This window comes from Agelaius tricolor, unplaced genomic scaffold (assembly GCF_023055355.1).
Source record: "Agelaius tricolor isolate 1412-34295 unplaced genomic scaffold, bAgeTri1.0.p SCAF_19, whole genome shotgun sequence".
Taxonomy (NCBI): domain Eukaryota; kingdom Metazoa; phylum Chordata; class Aves; order Passeriformes; family Icteridae; genus Agelaius; species Agelaius tricolor.
This window is the reverse complement of record NW_027269279.1, coordinates 13,695,360-13,715,404: the sequence shown is the minus strand read 5'-3', so window position 1 is coordinate 13,715,404 and position 20,045 is coordinate 13,695,360. Positions and strand designations below refer to the sequence as shown.

Below are 20,045 nucleotides of genomic sequence, written 5' to 3'. Positions count from 1 at the left end.
CACTGATCGTGCAGCTATTTTGTTTATAATGTAATTACACATTCCCACCTACTTGCACTCTCAGTGTGCAGCTGAGTACCTCAGGTAGCAGAAAACCTAAAGGCTGACATTTCTTCCGGGCCTTTGGAAGTGACAGAACAGTTAGCACAAAACTTAATTTATTTGAGGTGGAGGGCGGGGGGTAGGGGGGGATAAAGAAAGGCCACAATTAATTTCCCTTAGAAGCCCGATGGTCCCCACCCAGAAACCTGCGCACAAAAGAATACTGCCTTTAAACTGGTAGGTTAGGTCTGAGACCAGAGCGAAGGTTTGTCAACCATGACATGCTCCAGCTTGTTTAACAGTCGACCGGAGGGTTGAAAAGTCTAATAAAACCAAAAGGCCTCCCATAACAAAGCTGCTGCCACTTAAGGAGAACATTCACACCCATTCAGCAGGGCTTTTTTCAAACATGCAGAGGTTTTTGGAGCCTCCAAAGCCAGCAAAGAACACCAAAACAGAGCAGCTAGAAACTGAAGCTGGGAAAAAAAGTGAGCAATAAGGAACACACTGGGAACACTGAGTAACTAACCATGGGAAGAGATAACAAAAATGCTGCATGACCTCCCTCTCATCACTTGGATGCCTTTCTAAAATAGACACTTCAGCCTGACCGCAAGTTATTGTGCAAGGATCACTGGGTGAAGCTGCATGACCTGTTATCTCCAGGATTACCAAAGGAAAGTTTTTCCCATGCCCATTTGGAAAGCTTCCCCTCTTCAGAAAGAGGAAGGTTTATATAGATCAGTTTTGCAGGCTGTGCCAGCCCTGGCTGGGGAAGGCCCGAAGCCAATGCTTGGGGGCAGTGGGATGCTCTGCCTTCCTAAATTCCCAGCTGGGCTGATTTCCCCAGCCGGCAGCACTCAAACCCCCCGGGTCACAAACTTCACTGCATATATCCAGAGGGGAAAATCAGCCCGGCTGTTTTACAACGTGACAAACCCTTTGCTGTAGTGACACATCCACACATCCTTTGCTGCCCATTTCCATCTCGTTTTGCTAGCACTGGTCTGTCTTAGAAGTTCAAGGAGCCTTTTCAAAGTAGCTTTTCCCAAGAGAAGAAAGCCAAGTTCCACTGAATGTGCAGATGTTCAGAAACACACGAAATCTCAGTATTTCCACAACAAAGAAGGCAGCTTTTCTTTCACTGCTTTTCCTGGTAGAGTCATGGACCAAGCAACAAAGGACTTGTGGTGATGGTCTTGGTTGAGCACTAGATGAGCAGGAGACACATGCTGCACACCTGAGGCTGCCAGCCTACCCAACAGCTTCTGTCTGTGGCTTTGCTCAAGAAGGAACACTTTTCATTTCCTAAGAAATAAATGTTACGACAGTCACATGGACTGAATTAAAAGTACAAAGACCAGACCTCTTAGCCAGAGACTCCAAATTTTATGAAAAAAATTAAAAAGTACATGCCCCTTGGAAATCCAATCTGAGCAGGGCCATAAGGAGAGTAAGAAGGTTCCAAGGTCATGTTTTACAATCTTTTGAAGCAGGAATGAAGCCGATGTCCAACGGAGACATTTCGTGCTGCCATCTGTACAGAGCTTCCCTTTCTCCAACACACTGCAAATGTTACAGTGCAAGAACTTGCTGTCTTTGCTCAGGCAGTCTTTATTTGTACACAATAAAGGCCTTGTGCAGGAGATCAAGGCTGTATTTCATTGATTTGACACGATGGTTAACCTGTGAACTTTGCCCCTGCTAATAGAATAATTTCTATTTGTTGATTCCTCTTTTGGGATCCTCAAGGGTAACAGAAGCTTCATCCCAGCTCTCATTTGCATGTCTGGTGCCAAATGGTTTTACAGCTCTTACTTCTGTGGAGCAGAGCCAGGACAAAACTGATCAAATGCAGAAACTACAGCTGGATCCTGAGTCCCCACACCTCCCTCCATGGATCCTACCTGTATTTCCTAGGAGCTCTTCAGTGACTTGGCTCTGATTCACACTTTGCTTGTGAAACCTTGGAGAGGTTGATAGAATCATGGAATGGTTTGGGTTGGAAAGAACCTTAAAGCTCATCTTGTTCCATCTCCTGCCATGGGCAGGGACACCTTCCACTATCCCAGATTGCTCCAAGCCCTGTCCAACTTGGCCTTGGACATTTCCAGGGATGGTGCAGCCATAGCTTGTCTGGTCCTTGGCTATCCAAGCAATCAATCCCACAATGGACCAGGCTGGCAGCAATGGCAGAACAAGGAAGCTCCTCTTCCAGACAAACCTCTCCCAGTCCAACAGGCTGACTGCCAGACAAACAAACAACCAAAATTTATGACCCAAAAGGGCGAATCTGTTAAACACTGCAGACATGGTTTTCTAGCAGACCTAACCCAACCTAAACATAGAGTGCTGGAAAAAAGGCAATCCCACCTGCCCAGTTGTACTGCTCTTCTTATTCCAGCACCAGCATTCCTCTAAACATGTGCTGGAGATAAAGGACAGAAAACTGAACCTCCAGAAAAGAAATGGAGAGAGGGAGAGGACTGACTCTGTGGTCTACAACAGGACAGGGAATATGTGGGGGTGGGAAGGATGAAGGATAAAACCCAGTCGTTTCTGGTCATTAGCTCTGGAGGTAGATCCAGGGACTAACATGAGGCTGTGCTGCTAACCAGTAGGTCTCACTCAGGTATTTCAAAGAGGTTTTTTCCTCTAGCTATAGCTTTGCCTCTCTCCACTGCTTATCATCAGGATAGATGAAAGCTCTTCATCTATTAGCGATTTAGATCAGATGAAGACCTTCAAAAAACTGCTACTTTGAGGACAGGTTGTATCTTGGGAGCCAGGGGACCAAGAAATTCCAGGTCTTACCACAAAAGTGTACTCTGGAGTCTTCAAAGGTAAAATCCAATTTCCATGTGGGTTTTATAGAATTCGGATTATCAGACTGAAAACTGCAGTGATTCTACTTAAATTCATTACTGGCTTACAACAGTGAGGGATCCAGACCAGGGCTGTGAGGAATGATGGTTTTGCTTTTACACACAAGTGTGACCTGCAACAATTTAATTTCTGAGTATGACTTCAGGCAAAGCAGCTCACTCTGGTACACAGGAGGGGAACAAGATGTGTGGGTCTCCAGAAGAGTCAGACCTTTCCTGAAGTTCCCTGAGCTGGGCATTCAGGGCTGCACCAGTGAAGGAAGGGGCAGCTTTGCACCTGATGAGCGGAGATGGATACTGCAGTCCCCCAGAGGAACTCAAACCTGAGCCATGTGTGTACTGCAAACAAGGAATAAATGAGCCTTTTCACAAACCAATCGCCTCAAAGCCAGCTGACTGCTGTGGGAATGTGTATTTCCAGGAGCATGACCTTTGTAAAGTCCAAAGCTGCACTTTCAAGTGAAGTAGGCATTAATTAACTAATTTATAGCGTTAGGATAGATGGTGTTAGACATACTTTGTATTTGATAAGTTCAAAAGTGTAGCTTTCATCTGGCATTGTTCCACTTCCAAATCATCTCTACTATCCCTGCAGCAGAGCTCCAACATCCCATTGCCATGGAAGAGGTGGATAAAGTGGCACCAAGGACAATCAGCCTCAGCCACGCCCGGGTGGCACAATAGAGGCTGCTCCGCGCTGCCAGGCCAGGCTGAGCAAACCCCTGCTCTCAAACAAGTGTCACAGCTTTTCAGAGAGATGCTCAGAATTATATTCACCAGCAATTTGACTTTTTAATCATTTCAATTACTGTGACTAAAACCCTTCAATCGGAACAAAACCAGGGAAAAATAACCCCTCTCCTTCTGAAGCAGCCTGCCTAGCTTAACAGACCATACCAAATTGTGAAGGTTTTTGCTTTTGTGGTCTTCACATATTTCATTTAATGCAGATAATTAACCTCAGTTTCTAATTTCAAATCCTCCACATAAGGAAGCAAAGTGACTGAATACATTCACTGACAGATGGAAAATTAAAATATTACTACAGCTTCTGCCTGGCTCAAAAGACAGGGCCTTGCAAAAGATCTTTCTTCTTTTATTTGACTGATTAACTGTAATTTGCTTAATGGATTTAAGGATGAGCCTAATAATCCAATGATATATCCAGGAACCGATTTAGGATATCAGCACCTCTGTTCTGATTTTTTTTTTAAACATAGCAATTTTCTGCATTACACACAGTCACTTCTGAAACCAGATTTTTCCACCAATTGTAATAAAACCAGGTCCATGATTTATTTTAAATGAGTGGTGACTGCATGACTGGCCTTGCACCAGCCAGCCACAGTGCTGTAACTTCTTGGAGCACCTTCTGAAGCCCCAAATCTAGGGAAGACCCAAGACCATAACGTGTTCCAGCAGTCACTGACCCAGTTCAGGACACAGCCAGGACTTCTTGGGAAGGTGGGAAGTCAACAGCTCAAACCTAAAATGGGGCCAGCATGTGTTCCCCCAGCACCCCCACACCACTCTCAGTCCCTTTTCCACCAAGAAAGTCTGCCCTAACAGGATTTCACAGTCTGTCTCAATAGTTAATAAATCCAGAATCTAACAGACTATTAAAGGAAAACATCCAAGAGGCAGTCATTTTTAAAACATCCAATGGCAACTAATTATTCAAGGGATTAGTCCATTATAGCAACAACAAAGAAACTCTTAAAACATAAAGCCAAGTTGAACGGCAGATCAAAACCAAGGTGTTCCCACCCCGTGGCCACCTCCTGGGTGCACTTCTCAGCATCCTGGCATTGGTTCAGCTCCCACTCAACCTTTTAACATCCCATTCTTTCTGAAACCAGGCAGAACTCAAACCAGTCTTCTCAAAATATAGAGTTTCGTGCTCTGTGCCATCATTGTAAGCACACAACAAAACAGGACCATCACCAGGACTGGACCAGGCAGGCCACAGCTCTGTCTAACCCAGCTACAAGGCCCTCCAAGGACAGAGATTCCCACCCCTCATGCTCCCAAGATTTTTTTCACCATGTCCAACCTGAATCTCCCGAGGACCAAAAAGGAGGACATAACTTCCCTCTTGGGCTTTTAAAAGAAAATATTCTGTAACCCAAATAAAGCTCAATCACAACAAAACAAGGCTTTGTTTGCTGGAGGAGGGAAGAAAACACTACTCATTTATCAAATTAGAGTGCTAAAAGCTTAACTACCTGTCTTTAATAAGAAGCCAAAGCACTGATCTATAACCAAACACAAACACACCACTTCTTCATCTTGATTTGTGTGTGGAGGCAAAGCTATGGGCACAAAAGGTATTCTTCTTCAAATAAAATCTATTTTAAAATTTGGCAACCACTAGCATAAATACTTTACACTGCTAATGTAATGTAAGCATTTCCATGCAGAAGTTTCATCAGCTTAACAATATATTTTAAAAAGCTGGCATTAACTTTTGTGCAAAAACACCATCAGTCTCTGTCCTGTGTATCTTAGAGTGCTTCAGCCACTAAATTACCACTTAGAGCTCTTAGCACCAGACCCCCTCCCTGCTGGATTCACTGATTTCTCTCAAGAACAATGCAGAACCCAAACTATTCTTCTGCAACTTATTTTCTTTAAAACTGGAAATAGCCACTGCTCTACAAGGATTCCAAACAGGGTTGTACTGATTACAAATGATACTGTGGGCCCAGCAAGTTTAATTCAAGACAAGCATTCCCAACTTTACATATGGATCTAACATTCAGCAGCTGATTTCTTCCTGCAAACAAGTTCCCACGAAGCTCCAACAGCCTAAGTCCAAGATGCATGTGCTGCCTCTCCAGGTAAAAGAAGCATCAGTAAGAGAGTAACACATCTTTAAATTTTCTAAATACGACTCCTCCTGTACCAGTGTTTGATTTTGCATCCTCAGTTTTCCAACCGGTCAGTACAATTAACACCAATTCCTTCAACACCACACAGTCTTGAGTCAGAGGTGTGCAATTTAATATTTAATTATGAACGAAGCTGCCAACCTCAAAATTAGGGCTGCCAGCTAAACTTCAGCCAGCTCCTTCCTGATGCAGCCCCAGCTTCTGACCGCTGGACCGTTTATGCTGCCTAAGCCACAGAGAGATCCTTACTTTCCCTGAACCAGCCTCTACACGTTAGTTTGTCATTGCATTGTCCCACACCAGAGGTTATCACATCCCTCTAAAGCTTCTTCAGCTTTTCTCCTCTTGCCTCCTCTGCACACCCCATGGTGAAGTGCTGGCTGTGTGTTTTGGGGAGAGCTGCTCTCCCACGTGTCCGGAGAGGCTGCCAGTGCGTGGGCACAGGCACAAGGACTCTCCTGGTGATTCCTACCAGCCTGGAGAACCACATCACCCACCCTTTTCATTTGAACCACCAACACTTGTGAAACGCGGTGAGCTTAGTCAGCTCAGCACTGTGGAAATTAAAGCTTGGAGCCAACTTCTTTAAAAAAACAACCAACCCCCTGTGTATATCAAATCCCAGGCTGAGAAATTTCTCCATCTGTGTCCAGCAGCTCCACCACCAAAATCCAAAATCCAGCAACTGGAGACTTCACCCACCACCACGAGTCCTCTAATCGCCATCGTTTGGGCTTCCTCTTCAATACCATACACATCATGGAATGGGTCAACACCTCAAAATCCAGCAACTGGAGACTTAACCCACCACCACATGTCCTCTAATCAGCATCACCTGGGCTTCCTCTTCAATACTATACACACCATGGAATGGGTCAAACCCCGAAACAATTGGCAGAACTAATGTAAGTCTCTCAGTGTGCCTGGCTGAGAGATTTCCCAGGCTGAGAAATTTCTCCATCCATGTCCAGCAGCTCCACCACCAACACTCCTCAAGATCCAGCAACTGGAGACTTCACCCACCACCATGTGTCCTCTAATCACCATCATCCGGGCTTCCTCTTCAATACTATACACACCATGGAATGGGTCAAAACCCAAAACAATTGGCAGAATTAATGTAAATCTCTCAGTTTGCCTGGTTTTCAGGAGAGATGACAGCTGCTGGAAGGTAACACCATATGCTATTCCCACCACAGAAGACAGCAAAGGCAAGGCCTGTGAGAGTGCTGCTCTCCAATGCTTTGAGAATGGGATGGGAGCCCCTTCCCACACAGAGCTACACAGAGAGCATGAGAAACCCACCCCAGCAAAAGACACGAGCAAACCACTGAGCACCACATTTCCAGCTGTTTCAGGGGCTGTGCGTTTTCCTGGAGCGCTCCAAGAGCAGGCTGCAGGCGGCTCTCAGGCACAGGTTTAATTTCTGCTCCCCAGCTCCGAGGAACGCCGTCCCGGCGTGTCGGAAGAAGGTTAATGAACGATTTAGCCGCCCTCACAACCATGTTAGTGTCACTTTCGGAAGCTGCGAGTTAATGCCCGAGATCTTCGGGGGTTGCCCTCTTTGAAGTTCACTGATCCATAACCAATGTCCAATTAATTTCCAGGAGCCTAACGATAATGACTATTGGCCTTTTCCGACGCATACAAAAACACAGTGGGTAACAGTGATGCTTTTGGCTTCAGGGTATTCTCAAATCTGCCTGCACATTTGCACACCTTCAAAAATATCCAGCGCTAATAATGGGTTGTCTTCTGCCATTTGAGGAATTTTTTACATTTGTTCTCCTGAGAGCAGAGCTACTGCATCAAGATTTATGAACTTTCTGCTGAAAAAAAATCCTGGAGCTGATTCAAGATGCTCATTTGCTAACAGAGAAATACTTCTACTGCATTTGCTTAGATTCCTCTTTATTTAGGGTTTCCATGGAAGCCAAGGAATAGAAGTTAAATCTTGGGAAGATTAAACAGGCCCTGAGATATAATGCAAAACAGCTTATTTCAACATTCCCCAAAGAAGAGAAATGAGAAATTCTTCCACACACATGCCAAAAAAAAAGGGGTTTGTGGAAATTTTCAAAATAAATTGGGCCCCAGTTTTTCAAATGCTGCACACAGCCATTGCTTCCTGCTGCAAGCAGCTTCCCCAGCTTCCAGCACACTTCCTCAGGTGAGAAAGTAAATGAACAACAACTCCCTAAAAACCAGCTTGTTCAAGACAGCTATTGCTATACAAGATCCAGGAAGAAGGTTAATTCAACCACAAGGGCTTGCTCAAAGAGGAACAATCACCTCATAAATTAATATCTGAGCAGTCTTTAGAATTAAAAAATGCAGAACTTATGCAGTTCAGCAACATCTTCCATGGCAATGCTCTGGACACCACAGAAGCTGACAGACCAGCATTTGAAAAATAAAATAAATTCCTTATCTTCAGCTTCTCCAGGCTGAGAAGTGACTCCTGCTCTGGTGAGAAGGGCAAACATTTCCTCGCCTCCCTACCCCACAGGTCAGCAGAGTGTCAGTAGCCACAATGACAGGCTGTTGGACACTACAAATTAATAGCCACACATTTTCTCTGATCTCCATCCTCCAGGTAAAGATTTATTTCACGTTGTTCCAATCTGCTATGAAAATGCCCAGGACTGATGAACTCTACTTCAAAACACTTCTATTTCACAGCACATTTCTTACACAATTTTACAACCTGGCACAGATATATTCAGATAATGGGTGAAGTGCACCTTTTTCTTGAAGCTGGAGCTAAACAGCTCAGTGTCACACAGAGGATTTACTTACTACCTGCTCTGGTAAGGAAACTAAACACAGCTGACCCTCAAGTAAGTTGTTTTCAATCTTAACACCATTATTGCTTAAATAAAAAGATACTTAAATCAGAGACTTTTCTAATCCTTCATTTATGGTGAGCACCCAACTGCTCAGTGGAATGCACTTCAAGGTTTTTATTAATTCCATGGGAAAGTCCCAAGACACTGGGATATTTTTTTTCTGACTCCTGATTAAAGCAGCGGGAGCCCACATGAATTCCCTTTTTCCCCCCCTCCCCAAGAGTTTCATGCAACATCCCCTCCTCAAAATCTGTAAGAAAACAAGAATCAAACCGAGAACATTTTGCCAGCTGAAAGGCGCCGAGACCTTGCGTGGGGGGGGATGCGCTTCCAGCTGCCAGCCTAAAGGGACGGCTGAGGGAGATTAAACACAGAAATGCTTTTCATAAGGCAGGAGCCTTTGAAGAGGACAGTTCAGCTACTTCATTTCGTAATCTTCACAAAGCGTCAGATTTTAGCCTAAGCAGGTCTTAAAACAAGGAGATTTTATTTAAAAAAGGGGGGGAAAAAAAGTAGGAATGTGTTCTGGCTGGGTTCTGTTGATTCAGCAAGGGTTAGACACACACATGCTTATTGATCGCAGAGAGCTCCCTGCTAAGTTAATTGTCTGGAATTTTAACTGAGCTCTCAGCAAGTTTCAAAATCCATGTTGGCTGGAAGTGGGTGGGGGACCCAGAAAAAAACAGGCTGCAGAACTGTGCCAGTCCTACAGTTAAAAAAACCCAGCAATTACTTTCATGATGGGAAGAGCTTCAGCAGGGCATGGTTTTAACTGGATTTGGGGATTCTGACTCTGACACCGTTAGAATTCAGGGCTGGAAATCGCATATGCAAAGCAGTACCATTATCAGGGAGCACCATCAATGCTGTTTCACTCCTACCCACATCACCAAGGTGAGGGTATCTATCTCCTGTGAGCTCCCAGTTGTGGCTCATGACAATTTCTACACAGGAAGTGTCACCACCAGCTTACCTGCCCATGTTACAGTACCTGAACACTGACCTTCTGCTGGTGCAGGCTGCAGCAAACCTGGCACTGCAGCTTGTCCAGCCACCTGCAGTGCATGAGGGCTACCCATGGCTTTGCACTGCCCACCAAGCCCTACCTGCCTCCAGAACACCTCCAGCAGCAGTTTCTCCAGGTGAAGAACATGCTGCAGGGATGATTTGGCACTATCAGACAGGAACAGCCAAAGATACCTTTAAAACAACCTGCGATTAGTTTCAAACAAAGCTCTGCACTCCATCGACCCACTCAGCAATGCCATCCTGTACCAATGTGGGTGCTCCCCATGCTTTTCCAAGGTTTCCCACATCCCCCATGGCAGCTCCCTGGCCCACTCCCCACCTACCTGAACTCCCTGCCCTCGCTGTAGCGCCGGGCCGAGGCCGCGCGCTGCGTGGCCGTCTCCAGAAGCAGCTTCTGTGTCAGCCTGCTGGAAGGAGCCGAGTCCCTGCTGGCCTCGGGCTCGGCCTCTTGGTCACACTTCCACTCCTCATCCTCGTTCAGAGTTGGCAGATAACCAGGTAGCCCTTTACCTGTCCCAGACCCTGAGCTCGGATCGCTATAAATTTTTGGACTTTCCCCACCTGTCCTTGTGTATTCCAAATAAATATCCGACTTAAGGAACAAAGGGTAGGTATTGTCTTCTATCATGCACTGAATCTCCGTTTGGGCCTGGTCAAACATGTCAGGGTCAATCTGCAGTTTCATGACACAGTCTTTGATGAAGCTTTTTGTGGCCGGTTTGATCTGCCGGGACACAATGCCATTGTTGTCGAGGATGTATTTTTTGTAAATGGCTTTTGCCAGCTTGAGTCTTTTTTCCTCATTAGACACGCACGGCTCCAGCTTCCTGAAGCCACTGCAGGCAAACCAAAAGTCCAGCAGATCTGCACAGTCCTCCTGTTTCAGGAAAGTCCTGAAGAGGTTGATGCCATCTTGATCATCCAGCAAGGAGTGCAGTGACTCGGCCCACTTCAGGTAGGGTGGAGTTGGCGAAGCACTCCCCTCGGGCTCGTACCCCAAATCCAAATCAGAGCGCCTCGGTGTTGCCGTGGACGTCTCGTTTCTGACCACATCACTTTTACCAGAGTAGAAACCATGGCTAACTGGCCTTGGGTCTGTGGACACGAGCTCCCCCTCCTCACCAGGAACTGGTGGCCTTGGAGCATCTTCAGTGAAGCTTCCTCCGAGGTCCAAGGGGAAGCCCTTCCCCTGGATATTCATTTTTCTGGTCCTTGCTTGCGTGGGAGCAGTGGGGGATGAGCGCCAATCTCAAATCACCAATATTTGTAGCTCCAAGGTGAACAAGTTTGTTTGGCTGAAACAGACGAGGAAAAAGTAAGTGAGTAACACTGGAAACAAACACCCTAAGAAAACAAACTAGTGGTCATGCTCTGCACCTTTACTGTACTAACACCTCTTTTTCAGCAGAATCAATGGCTTAGTAACTTCTGAGAGCACAGAATCGAGCTCAAAGCAGGCAGAGGCTAAAAATGACAGTTACAGAATATCCCAAAACTTTACATCCAGAATTTGGCATCACTGATACAGCTGACACTATGCTAAAACATCAGCCAATTTCCCAACACCAGTGGTTTATACATGACCCTGGCATGTGGCAGCCCACATCCAAGAGATCCATACCCAGGTACCACAGGGCACATGCCATCTTCTGCACTGCCACCAGCTCCTCTGCACTGCCTACCTGTGCAGGACGCATACCGGATCATACAAAGGCAACACGTTTTTATCTGGCTGTGAATCTAGGAAATTCTTATCCTTAAACAGGAATTTAAGGCTTGTGAAAATTATTATTAAAGAACATCCAGTTAGTGCTGAAAGCAGGGCTGCACCTTAATCAAACACAGGTGGCTTTCGTATGCTCAAGTGACATACCAGCGCCACATTCCTCACAAATCTCTGCTGTTTCAGAAATACGCCGCGTCGCCTCGTCTAGCTCTAGGGGAATCCAGATGCATCGTTGACCCTAATATTTTGGGCATCTGGACTGCATTCTTGCTTCAGATGGGCATGTTAGTACAGGAGCTCAGTTCTAGCACTGCTTTTTGTAGGCAAGCCGTTGAGAAAAGGTTCATTTACGCTAACAAAATTGCATGCTACAAGCCTGGGAAAATTTCAGGTCATCAAAGGAAGATGAGAAAACCACCTTGACAAGGAAACCTGATCAAGTACGATGTTTTTAAAGAAGAGAAACGAGTCAATATGGAGGATGGAAGGTATGGGGAAGGCAGGGAAGGAAGAAAAGAGCAATCCCTGGGTTGCTACTTCTGCTGCTCAACAAATTAACCTCATCATTTAAAGCGAGTAGCAAAAGCCTTGTGTTACAGAACAGCCTCAGCCTCTAAGCCCCAAGTACTGCAGAGCACCAGCAGCATCACAAATTACTCCTTGCACTGGATTAACTCAATTGCATGTAAAAACACAGCAGGAAAGACACATTTTAGCTCGCCCTCCCTCTCAAAGCAAACCCCATACCAACGAACATCTTTGGGATGCTTTGCCATTTCCCCCCCATTTCTTGATCCTGGCTAAATCAAGAACCGCCGCCGATGCTGTACCTTACAGCCCACCTGTCCATCGTGAAACAACCCAGGGAGCCCAGGAGCGGCCAGCGAGGATGGCTGGGCCCCGCCAGGAGCGCGGCAGGAGCCAGCGCCGCGCTCACACCCGGCCCGAGCCCCCGGCACGCAGCCCCTGCCCTGGCACCGCGGGACGGGGCTAGGCTTTGGCACCACGGGGCGGTTCTGGGCGCTTTTCACCCCGCGTCTGGAAGCGAGCGCAGGACTCGGCCCCCGGTCTGCGGTGCAGGTCCCCGGTGACCCCCGGCCGGGCGAAGGGGACCCCCGGGGCAGCGGCACCGCAGCCCCAAAGCCACGCCGGGCATTGTTGCGGCGGGGCGGCGCTGGCTCCTCGCCCCGGCCGGGGCAGCCCCGGGGAGCCTCCCGGAGGACACGCGAGGCGCCCGGCCGAGCCGCCCGCCCGGCTCCGGAGGGGACCCCCGGCCGGCCCGCGGGAGGCGCGGGGCCGGGTGGGTTCCGGGGCGGCCCCGCCGCTGACAGGGCGCCGCGCGGGGCCCCCGCCGCCCCCCGGGCAACTTCGCGGGACCCGGCCCGCGCCGCCCCCCCGCCGCCGCCCCCGGCCCCGCTCACCCTCCCGGCCCGCCCGGCCTCCCCCCCGCGCCCGGGGCGGCCTAGCCCGGCTCCGCGGCCCCGGCGCGGCCCCGCGCTCCCGCCCGCGGCGGCCTCGGCGCGGCCTCGGCGCAGGGCCTGGGCCGGGGCCGCCTCACTCACCCGCGCGGAGCGGCGGCGGCGGCCCGGGGCGGCGCGGGGCCCGGCCCATGCGGCTCAGCGGCGGCGGCGGCCCGGAGGGGCGGCGGCGGCACAAAGCGGGCGGCCCGGGACGCCCATGGCCGCGGCCGCAGGCTGGTGGCGGCGGCGGGGAGCGAGAGCAGCAGCAGCAGCAGCAGCGAGCCGAGCCCCGCTCCGCTCCGCTCCGCCTGCGCCGCTGCCTCCCAGCCCGGCACGGCGGCTCAGCCGCGCCCCCCGCGCCCCCGCCCGGTACTGCGGGACCGGCGGCCGGAGCGGGGCGGAGCGGGCCCGGCCCGCCCGGCCCGGCCCGGGGAGGCGGCGCGGCGGCACGCGGGGCCCGGGGCGGCTGCAGGCCCCGCACCCCTGCAGGGCCGGCCTGGGGAAGCACGGAGGTCCCGGCTCGGGGAGGCCTCGATTGCCGGGAGCCGCCGCACATTGTGAAGTGCACGAGCTGAGCTCCCCGGACAGCTCCGGCACATGGCCGAGGCTTCGGGCTCGGCTTCCCGCAGAGCCCCGGCTGGGCAGGCACCTCCGGGGCTTCGTCCGGCCCTGGATGAGGGGAGCCCGTGAGCATCCCGGGCAGAGACGGCCCCAGAGAAACCTCGGAGACCTCCGGGGTCTCGTCGAAGGGCTCTGCCCAGAAAGGGCATCAACCCTCAAACACCACCAGCCTCCACGGCTCTGTCCGTGTCGAACACCATGACACACCTGAGCTTTGTGCAGTTTGGACCTCGCACCATGGCCTAGGGGTGTAGGGGCACCGGTCCAGCAGGCGCTCTTGCCTCCAACAACAACTGGAGCTGGTTTGAAATCTGCAATGTGTCTCCTGCAATGTGTGTCCTGCTTCTCTGAGCCAAGCAACTGCCGCGGGGAGAAACCAGGGGCTGGCCAAGAGGTGGCACTGCATGGACTGGAAAGGGTCACACCACGTGGAGACTCCCCAAATCGGGCGTGTTTGGTTGTGTGCAGCAGGGTGCACCAGCTCTGAGGTTGCAGTACTGGGGACACTGAAGGGAGAAGAAGTGAATTGCCAGATGCAGAGATCAAATGAGAGTAGCATGACAGGGAAGTGCAAAAGCAAGTGTCTTCCCTGGAAAGCAGTGATAGACTCCAAGCCAGGCAGACCCTAGATCCCATCCTAAAAACTGAACATGCAAACAAGCCAATAGACAATCCTCTGAAAATCAGAAATAACTCAGTATAGTTTCCAACAGGGACTGTTTCTGCTTTCTTATGTGGTCATGCTGCCGCAGTTGCCTGCCTCAATGCATTTAGGGAACACTTTTGAAAATGTAACATTTTTTTCCAGCTTTGTGAAGCTCCCAAATATTCACTCTGGGCAGTGCCACTCCCCTTCCCACCCCAGCACAGAGCCTGGCAGGATGATGTGGCTCCTTGCACTCATGTGAACGATGCTCGGAGCTGATTTACACATAACAGTGCAATGCTGATCTCAGGCATAAAAATAGAAAAGCTGATGTGGGATTCAGCTGGTAAAGAATTAAAGGATGGGAATATAATTAATGCAATCAGCCTAGTTTCCAGAAAATAGCTCTTGTCAAACTGTGATGTCATCCTTTGAAGAGATTACAAGTTTGGCTGATAAAGGTTATGGCATAGAAATAATAGACCTGGGCTCTGTTCAGGCATGTGACTTAATCCATATACTATTCTGATTAAAAATTAGCACAATACAACATCAAGAGGGACACCTTAAAGGGGCTGGGAGCTGGCAAACCGACAGCCATCAATGGGGAATCCCTGCAGAATGGGAGCGCACTCAGTGGGTGTCCAGGCTTGGATGGGAAGCCCAGTGCTATTCAGTATTTCCATCAATGGTCTAGAAATAGATTAAAAAGCCCTGCTGAGAAAAACGCCGGGGCGAGGGAAATGAGAGGGGCAGGAGACATGGACGAGGTCAAGACAGCTGTAGAAAACTTCACAAGCTGAGTCCCTGGCAAATAAAACGTGCTTGAATGCGAGCAGCTGTGAAAGGGTCTGTCCACTGAACACAGGGCCCTTCTGCTGGAAACCCGGGATCTGGCAAGGATGGGGGCAGTTTAGGAGGCAGGAGGGATAATGTGGGAGCAGCAGGGGGGATGTCCAGCTGGGACAGGACTGGGTGCCACAGCAGGAGGGTTCCAGCATCTGTGTTGTGGAAAGGATGCTGAGAAATCGAGAGAAGGTGGAGGAGAGTTAAAAGTGCTTTGCAGGGGAGTAGCTGAGGCCCGCAGCCTCCCCAGCAAGTTTAAAGGAGCCCCAGATGTGTCTCCAGTTCAGCCAGTTCATGGATGAGAGATGATCAGCTGTTAGAGAGCTTTTCACCTCTCAGGGGAAGGCCCAGCAAGATTCATGGCTTGAACTGAGTTCATTTGAGAAACCAGAGCAAGATTTCTCCGTGGCAAGGGAGAGCCTGAGGTGGTGGGCAATGAGCTTGGGTGCAGCAGGATGCAGGTGGTTGAAGTGCTGGGGCTTGACATGCCCTCCCTCATGCTGCCATCCTTCCCTGACCTTCCTTACTGCTCCTCGGGTTGGGCTGGACATGGGGAGGTGGGAGAAGTGCTGGAGGCTCATCTTGCTCCCACCAGCTCCTGGCACATTCCCCCAGCTCAGGGGACACAGCCCAGAGTGAGGATCAGCCCCCATTCCACCCCCAAGGCACACAGAGAGGCAAGGGATCTCCAGAACAACTGGATGTCCCTTCCAGCAGTGCAGGATCACTCTGTGCACGCTCCCAGGGAAAGCAGAGCCACCCCTGCCCTGCTCCAGCAAAGGCAGCCAGGCAGCTGCCCCTTCCTAGGCCACAAGAAGCAAATTCCACAGGTTGATGCCAAGCCTTCATGGTGCATCATTATTTTCTGGTCCTCTAGCAGGGATGCCTGGGGCTGAGAGGGCCCTGGGCTCCCTCTGGAGCCCCTTCCGTGCCTTTTACCCCTCAGGTGGCTCATGATGAGGAGGCTTAACCCTGCACTATACCAGGGGCCAAAATAACTTCCAGATTTATCTGAGGGCATCAAACAGGTGATAAACCACACTGAGCATTCCTGGCTGTGTGCTGGAGGAATCAGACTGCAAGGTCTTTGAGGCCAATTAGCCAAACCTGGTTGGTTTTGCCTCTTCATCAGCTGACCATGAAGCTCTCTCTGCCTTTCACCCCAAATATCACCTTTACACCAAAACTGCCACCACTGAGATGGCAGTGGTGTTTTGTGCACCCCTGGTGTCACCCTGCCACTGAGGCTGGCCCCATGTGAGCTTGGGGTGCTGGGCACTTCCAGCTCCCAATGCACACCTTCCTGTCTGCCTGGAAGAAACAAACAGCAAACACTGGAGAAAAGGAACTGCTCTGAGCCTTTGGTCTGAAGAGTCTGTGCTGCATGCAGGCAGCCCTGGTGCAAATCCAGAGCCTCCTTGCAAAGGGATGTGCTCTGTAACAACCTCCCCTCCTGCCAAGGTAGCTTGGGACCCACAAGCTCTCCAACATCCCATCTGCAGAGCCTGAAACCGCTTGGATCAGCTTCAGCACTGACTAGAGTCCTCCCAAATGAATTCTCCTCTTTGTAGCGGCTCACTGGCTCTTCCAGGGCGAGGTGGGTCTGACCGGTGCCGGGGGGTGATGCCTGGTGGGCTGCCAGCCTGCAGCGCTCCCTTCCAGCGCAGGGATGTGCGTGGGTGTAGCCGGCGTCCCTGTGGCGCTGGCGGATTCGGGAGGGAGTGCACTAGATGGTGCTGTTCAACCTTTGGCTGCCATTTAAAAGGATCCTGCAAGGTCATCAGCCATGCCGAAATTCGGTGGTTTTATTCTAAAAGCTTTTTGGAACTAGGGGATAAATAGAAATACTCTGAAATATGAGGTCTTACGTTGATCACTGACAGAGGCAAAGCACATGTGCTGCTTCCCACCTCGGGCCTGCAGCACCCTCAGTGCTGAGGCAGGACCCAGGGTTTGACTACATGACCAACAATGAAAATAATGATTTAAAAATTTAACGATTTAAAGAAAAAAATGATGCCAAGAAAATAATATCCTGGGGTGCAAGAGGTGGCTGACAGCTCTCTCTTGGACCAGTGGCAAGATGATGCTTACAGAATAGGAGGAAGAAAATGTATTAGCATTCTAGATAAAAGTATTGGAACCCAAAGTATCCCAAAGAGCCTGGATGGGATGAGGCACCAAGAGCCCAGTAGCACTGCCACTGAGGGGACAAGCAAGCAGAGCCACAGGGTAGGCTGGGAGGAGAACAAAGCAGAGAAGTGGCCATGGATGGGGCTGGATGAGAGTGCCTGCCTCACTGGGAGGGATGGATGGAGCAGATCTCATTGTGGGCGGTGAGGATGCCCACAAACAGCTGTGCCAGGGCTGGGGGCAAGAGTGGAAGTGAGTTATGCTGATTTCAACCACTACAGCATCCCTTCTTGCAGGGCATAAAGATATCTGCCCACCCTGGCCATGCCAGCCTGCCAAAGCATCCATGGAGCTGCGGGTGCAGGTCCCACAGGTGGCCTGGGTGTGCCTCCTTCTTTGGATTCCCCAGCTCAAGGAGGCAAACACATTTCTTCTAATACTGGGTAAAAAGGATGAAGCACTGTTTGGACCCCAAGTTTATGCCTTTTCACTCAGATCCTGCTCTTTCATAAAGCCCATGGTGGAGCCTGTTCCAGGCAGTGAGAAGGTTGTAGGGCTTGGCTGCTCTGGGCATTCAGATCCTTCCCCTCCAGAAAAATCATCCCAGTTTCCCTGTTCACTCCTGTTCCCACATGGGTGCTTGCTTGCAAATCCCCTGTTTATGCTGGGGTACAGGCCTGGAGCAGGTGAATGGGACAAAACCTTTACTGCTCACATAAAAATAACAAAAACTGTGGCCAGGGTGACCTTCTTCCAGGAATGTAGGGGCAGAAGGGCCTGGACCAGCTAAGGCAGCAGTCTGAACTGGGTTTTGCAGCTGCCAGTGTTTGCCCATGGTGGTGCAGATGCCCAAATGGCAGATGGAAGCCCCAGTACATAACCCTGAGCCCCTGCAGTGTCCCAGCACCCTGGCCTGTTCTCCCAGGGGTTTGCTCTGCCTTCATCTCCAGGTGTTCCTCTTTGTGCTTCCCTGGCATCAGCCTCTTTCCCCCAGCTCTGCTTTGTCCTTCCTGCTGGATTATAGAGCCTCCAAACCTGATGTTTCCCCAAAAAAAAGATTACAGACAAGCTCATACCATGCCTTGAGAGGCTGCTCACCCAGCACCCTCCTCACAGAGAGCTTGACATGGACTTTTATTTATCTTCCCACACTTCTGTGACTCTCCTGCCACCAGCCCTCAGCCCACTCCAGGTCCTTTCTGACTGTCAGCCACCTCTAGCCTCATGCTTGGGCTCAGGACTGGAGTTTTGGTCACAGCTTTCCCCATACTCCTTCTCCTCCATTCCAGCCAGCCTAAGGAGAGTCACAGCAGCTCATGGCCACTCTCCTCTGCTTGGTTTGCACCACTCATAACCCCAGGAACAGCCAGTGACCATATCAGCTCATGTTCCTCTGCCCTGGCTGGGCAAAGCCCAGTTTGTTCACATGGGCTTCTCTTCTCACTCCTGTCCCACCCCAGATAAGCTCTGGGCTCCCATCCCAGCTCAGGGCTGTGGCATAGAACTGTATGAACTGATAAGGGTGCCAGGCCCTTGGTGTGTCCCCCAACCCTCCCCAGTGTGCTGCTTTTGGGGAAAGGTTCCCATATCTGACAGAGCACAGAGACCCTCACAGACCCCTGCTAGATCTGAGACCCTGCCACATCCATGACCCTGAAAGATCCCTGCCACATCCCAGACCCTACAGCTCCCCTGGTTTTGATCAAACTTCTCTGCCAGAAGCAATGGCACAGGAGCTCAGCCAGCACGACCAATGCCCAGCACTCTTCATCCCCAGCCAGTGAAGGTGAGCACCCCCAGGGACACCCCACACACCTTCCTGCACCCACCTTTGGGGCCCAGCCCGGGCCTGTGCCCTGCACTGCTGCCTCTCCATGCTCCAGACCACCAGGCTCGCTGCTCCTCTCGGGGTGCCAGGGCTGGGATGCCATCCACACACATCCCAGAAATGTCGCTCTGCAGAAAGAAGAGAGGTCAGCTCATCCCTGCTGGGACCACCCTGCTCAGGAGATGTTTCTAGGGGAGCTGGGCCAGGCAGGGACACCCTGTGCTCCCCACTCACAGGAGTGGAACCTGTTCCTGTGGTCCTGAGGGACACACTTCACATCTTGCCTCTCTGTCAGAGGGAGATGTTTGGAGCAGGGTGTGCTCTGTCTGGAGCACAGGGCCTCTGGAGGGGTTATCCCTGCTGGAATGGTCCCAGCTCACAGAGCTGAGGCAGGAGGGAGCAGCAGTTGTGGGAACAACCCTGTCCCTGTTCCAGAGCCCCACTGCAGAGCCAGGGCCCACCCACCTGCCCAGGCCATTGCTCCAGTGTCCCCACAGTAGGATGGGATGGGATGGGATGGGATGGGATGGGATGGGATGGGATGGGATGGGATGGGATGGGAAGAACACAAGGAGCAGCTCCATGGAAACAGCTGGTTCCTGCAGCAGGGTTATCCCAGAGCAGCCTGTGATAATTCAACCTGCTTAATTCTGTTGGGAAAGATGGATTTCCTTTACCCAGCCATCAGTGACTGTGACCTGGGCTGCTGGAAGGTGAGGGAAGGCTGGTCAGTGCAGAAATATTGCCTGCTCCACTCTCACAGACCTGATTTGTAATGCTGGGCAAGATCTTCTGGCTTAACTGGGGTCACCAGCTCGGCTGGCAAGAGCCCCCTCGGTGCTTGGTGGTGCCTTGATGTGTGTCCTGCAGCCCCAGGACTTCCAGTGTGACCCTTTGGACGTGATCTCCATCAGCAGAGCAGCTTGGAGAGCTGGTCCCCACGGTCCTGGCTCACTCCTCCTGGAGGGTCACCTCTCTCTTAGAGATGGCAAAATTTTTGAGACAAGGCAGGCCTGGTGTCTATGTTTTGGCTAATTTTCCACCTCTGGCGGCCAGGCAGTGGCCAGTTGGACACGCCGCTGTTTCTGT

General features: G+C 50.8%; 1 protein-coding gene across 4 annotated transcripts in view; it reads right to left on the bottom strand.

Moving 5' to 3' along the window:
* AXIN1 (axin 1) overlaps positions 1-19,084 on the bottom strand; it is a 78,050-nt gene extending 58,966 nt beyond the window's left edge. For 2 of the 4 annotated variants that reach the window (XM_071444375.1, XM_071444378.1), the window contains exons 1-2: positions 12,985-13,189; positions 10,020-10,991 (exon numbers count right to left, since the gene is read on the bottom strand). In XM_071444375.1, coding sequence (XP_071300476.1) covers positions 10,020-10,897 — 878 coding nt within the window. In that variant the 5' untranslated portion in view covers positions 10,898-10,991; positions 12,985-13,189. Of the gene's footprint in view, positions 1-10,019; positions 10,992-12,252; positions 12,349-12,984; positions 13,190-18,957 lie in introns of those variants that run through there. The other 2 variants (XM_071444376.1, XM_071444377.1) reach the window with 2 other exon arrangements.
* Between the last annotated feature and the right edge of the window lie 961 nt (positions 19,085-20,045).